Here is a 4,841-nt window from a genome sequence, read left to right on the forward strand (position 1 = left end):
TATATATATATATATATATATATATATATATATATATATATATATATATATATATATATATAGTGAGGAAAATAAGTATTTGAACACCCTGCTATTTTGCAAGTACTCCCATTTAGAAATCATGGAGGGGTCTGAAATTGTAGGTGCATGTCAACTGTGAGAGACATAATCTAATAAAAGGAAAATCCAGAAATCACAATGTATGATTTTTTAACTATTTATTTGTATGATACAGTTCCAAATAAGTATTTGAACACCTGAGAAAATCAATGTTAATATTTGGTACTCTAGCCTTTGTTTGCAGTTCCAGAGGTCAAACGTTTCCTCTAGTTCTTCACCAGGTTTGCACACACTGTAGAAGGGATTTTGGCCCACTCCTCCACACAGATCTTCTCTAGATCAGTCAGGTTTTTGGGCTGTTTTAGAGAAACACAAAGTTTGAGCTCCCTCCAAAGATTCTCTATTGGGTTTAGGTCTGTAGACTGGCTAGGCCATGCCAGAACCTTGACATGCTTCTTACAGAGCCACTCCTTGGTTATCCTGGCTGTGTGCTGGGGGTCATTGTCGTGTTGGAAGACCCAGCCTCGACCCATCTTCAATGCTCTAACTAAGGGAAGGAAGTTGTTCCCCAATATCTCGCAATACATGGCCCCGGTCATCTTCTCCTTAATACAGTGCAGTTGCCCTATCCCATATGCAGAAAAACACCCCCAAAGCATGATGCTACCACCCCCATGCTTCACAGTAGGGATGGTGTTCTTGGGATGGTACTCATCATTCTTCTTCCTCCAAACACGGTTAGTGGAAATATGACCAAAAAGTTCTATTTTGGTCTCATCTGACCACATGACTTTCTCCCATGACTCTTCTGGATCATCCAAATGGTCATTGGCAAACCTAAGACGCGCCTTGACATGTGCTGGTTTAAGCAGGGGAACCTTCCGTGCCATGCATGTTTTCAAACCATGACGTCTTAGTGTATTACCAACAGTAACCTTGGAAACGGTGGTCCCAGCTCTTTTCAGGTCATTGACCAGCTCCTCCCGTGTAGTTCTGGGCTGATTTCTCACCTTTCTTAGGATCATTGAGATCCCATGAGGTGAGCTCTTGCATGGAGTCCCAGTCCAAGGGAGATTGACAGTCATGTTTAGCTTCTTCCATTTTTTAATGATTGCTCCAACAGTGGACCTTTTTTCACCAAGCTGCTTGGCAATTTCCCCGTAGCCCTTGCCAGCCTTGTGGAGGTGTAACATTTTGTCTCTAGTGTCTGTGGACAGCTCTTTGGTCTTGGTCATATTAGTAGTTGGATTCTTACTGATTGTATGGGGTGGACAGGTGTGTTTATGCAGCTAACAACCTCTAACAGGTACAGTACATCTAATTTACGATAATAAATGGAGTGGGGACGGACATTTTGAAGGAAGACTAGCAGGTCTTTGAGTGTCAAAATTCTAGCTGATAGACATGTGTTCAAATACTTTTTTGCAGATGTGTCATACAAATTAATAGTTTAAAAAATCATACATTGCGATTTCTGGATTTTTTTTTTAAATTATGTCTCTCACAGTGGACATGCAGCTACGATAACAATTTCAGACCCCTCTATGATTTCTAAGTGGGAAAACTTGCAAAATAGCAGGGTGTTCAAATAATTTTTTTCCTCACTGTATATATATTTTTTCAAATCAAGAATTTTGCGCAGGTTGTCACGAGTCTTTCACATTGTTTGTTGTAAAACATTTTTTGGGTATGTGTCACCCTCAGTTCTTAGCAGATTATGGGAATTATAGCTCCTACAGTGAAGGAAAAAAGTATTTGATCCCCTGCTGGTTTTGTACATTTGCCCACTGACAAAGAAATGATCTGTCTATAATTTTAATGGTAGATTTGTTTGAACAGTGAGAGACAGAATAACAACAAGAAAATCCAGAAAAACGCACGTCAAAAATGTTATGAATGGATTTACATTTTATTGAGGAAAATAAATATTTGACCCCCTCTCAATCAGAAAGAGTCCTGGCTCCCAGGTGTCTTTTATACAGGTAATGAGCTGAGATTAGGAGCCTTTCCTTGAACAGTGTGCTCTTAATCTCAGCTTGTTACCTGTATAAAAGACACCTGTCCAGGGAAGCAATCAATCAATCAATCATATTCCAAACTCTCCACCATGGCCAAGACCAAAGAGCTTGCCAAGCTCTCTTTTTCTGCTTATGGGACAGGACAACTTCCCCGCATCAAAGGGACGATGGACGGGGCCATGTACCGTCAAATCTTGGGTGAGAACCTCCTTCCCTCAGCCACGGCATTAAAATTGGGTTGTGGATGGGTATTCCAGCATGACAATGACCCAAAACACACAGCCAAGGTAACAAAGAAGTGGCTCAAGAAGAAGCACATTAAGGTCCTGGAGTGGCCTAGCAAGTCTCCAGTACTTAATCCCATAGAAAATCTGTGGAGGGAGCTGAAGGTCAGAGTTGCCAGACGTAAGCCTCAAAACCTTAATGACTTGGAGAAGATCTGCGAAGAGGAGTGGGACAAAAACACTCCTGAGATGTCTGCAAACTTGGTGGCCAACTACAAGAAACGTCTGACCTCTCTAATTGCCAACAAGGGTTTTGGCAACAAGTACTAAGTCATGTTTTGCAGAGGGGTCAAATACATAATTCCCTCGTTAAAATGCTAATCAATTTATAACATTTTTGACATGCGTTTTTCTGGATTCTTGTTGTTGTTATTCTGTCTCTCACTGTTCAAGTAAACCTACCATTAATATTATAGACTGATTATTTCTTTGTCAGTGGAAAAATGTACAAAATCAGCATGGGATCAAATACTTTTTTCCCCTCACTGTATATGGTATTCAACCTAGGGAAAGTTGGCTAACTGGTTAGGTGTAAGAATAATTCGTTTTTATTTTTTGTTGTTGTTTTTTTTAACTATCACAAACCCACTTTAATAGAGTTTCAGAACACTGGCCAAAACAAAACAGCGTTCAATATGTTTGTGCAATCGGCCCTGCCAAATCTTAAGGGATCTGTCCCTGGTGCTGAAACACTTCTCAAGCTCTCGCGCATTCGCAGCTGGATAGTATTTATCTCCTCAGTCATGTTGTTTGAATTTCAATCATAAAAATACGCATACATATAATATAATCTCGTAATATAATACAATGCATTTCTGTAATTTGAGGGTTTTCACCAGCTACTATTCTTAAACGGTGCCAACAACCACAGCTTTATTTTATCGATGCTATATTACAGAGTTGAACTGAACGTTAGGCTGGCCCTTTATTTCAGAGGATCAAACCGGAGTATTTGTTTATCTATAGCTTACTTCCATAAACACCTTTAGAAAGGTCAACCAAATATCTTGTGTTTTATAAGCAGATTATAGATTTACCACACATGCGCAATTCATTGAAACGTGAGTTAATGTTATTGTACTGTGGTTTGAAGCGCAGTGAGAAATTTATTATAATATAGTAGTGTGAAGATAAAAAGTGACTCATGGTGTCGCTGTGGGCTGGCAGATAACAGACTCTCACCACTCCACCCACTACTACATAGATGTGAACTGCAGATTTTCCAGAGAAACGGTTACTATTCCCAACATATTGTGTCGTTTTGATTGCCGTGAAGTGTTGGATTATTTAGTGATTTTTACCGGCTTTTATTTTGTCGCACTGGAAAGTAGAAGTGTTACAAGCTGAGGACGCCTTTTGTGTCAGGATGGGAGACAAAGGATTTCCATCGCTTCGTCTGATCTTCTTCTTTGCTTCCTTTATCGTAACGCTGCACCTCGTTAATGGAGACCTGAGTTATTCTATTCCAGAGAAGATGAAACGCGACTCTCTTATTGGAAATCTGGCCAAAGATCTTGGTCTTGATCTGAGGACCTTATCTTCCCGAAAGGCCCGTGTTGATTTTGAGGGGACTCGTAAACGGTACTGTGATATTAATCTGAGTACTGGAGATTTGGTCACATCGGAGAGAATGGACAGAGAAAGCCTTTGTGCCCAGAAACCCTCGTGTGTTGTGAAAGTAGATCTAATTTTAGAAAATCCTCTGGAGCTTCATCGACTAAGTCTTCATATTCAAGATGTAAACGATAACTCGCCAAAATTCAAAAAACAATTGATTAAAATGGAAATAAGGGAGTCAGCTGACAAGGGTTACCGCTTCTCTATCGAGGAGGCCCATGACGCAGATATAGGTCAAAATGGTGTTCAAAGGTACAGCCTACAAAAGAACGACAACTTTATTCTCGCTGTTGACAGCAACAAGGTTGAACTCGTACTAGATAACAAACTGGATCGAGAGAAGCAAAGTGAGATTAATTTGCTTCTCAAGGCTTTAGATGGAGGCTCCCCTCAGAGATCAGGTACTGTGGTCATACACGTCACTGTACTGGATGCTAATGATAACGCCCCAGTGTTTAGCCAGGCCGTTTATAAAGCCAGTCTGCCTGAGAACTCTCCTCCAGATACAATAGTGATTAATGTTAGTGCTACTGACGCAGATGAAGGAGTGAATGGAGAAGTGACTTATGATTTAAACCATGTGTCTGACGACGATTCAAATGTATTTTCTATTGATCCTAAAACTGGAGAAATTAAAGTAACTGGAGTGATTGACTTTGAAGAAAGCAGTTCTTTTGAAATGAGAGTGGAAGCTAAAGATGGTTTAGGGCTAACCTCGTACGCCAAAGTAATAATAGAGGCTACTGATATGAATGATAATGCTCCAGTTATATATCTGAAATCCCTGACTAACCCCATACCTGAGAGCGTGTCACCTGGTACAGAGGTGGGCATCATTAACGTGCAGGACAGAGACTCTGAG

The 4,841-nt window shown here is 40.3% G+C and overlaps 2 protein-coding genes across 2 annotated transcripts in view; both read left to right on the top strand.

The window, feature by feature from the left end:
- Positions 1–2,632, top strand: part of LOC117951598 (protocadherin gamma-A11-like) — a 4,475-nt gene extending 1,843 nt beyond the window's left edge. The window contains exons 2-3 of the mRNA XM_034883372.1: positions 2,336–2,483; positions 2,526–2,632. Of these exons, the coding sequence (XP_034739263.1) occupies positions 2,336–2,483; positions 2,526–2,632 (255 nt within the window). The remainder of the gene's footprint in view (positions 1–2,335; positions 2,484–2,525) is intronic.
- An 861-nt stretch (positions 2,633–3,493) lies between these two features.
- Positions 3,494–4,841, top strand: part of LOC117951600 (protocadherin beta-16-like) — a gene marked incomplete at its 3' end in the record, with an annotated part of 8,194 nt that continues 6,846 nt past the window's right edge. The window contains exon 1 of the mRNA XM_034883373.1: positions 3,494–4,840. Within this exon, the coding sequence (XP_034739264.1) occupies positions 3,729–4,840 (1,112 nt within the window). The remainder of the gene's footprint in view (position 4,841) is intronic.

The sequence above is a fragment of the Etheostoma cragini genome, chromosome 10, assembly GCF_013103735.1.
Source record: "Etheostoma cragini isolate CJK2018 chromosome 10, CSU_Ecrag_1.0, whole genome shotgun sequence".
NCBI classification, from domain to species: Eukaryota; Metazoa; Chordata; class Actinopteri; order Perciformes; family Percidae; genus Etheostoma; species Etheostoma cragini.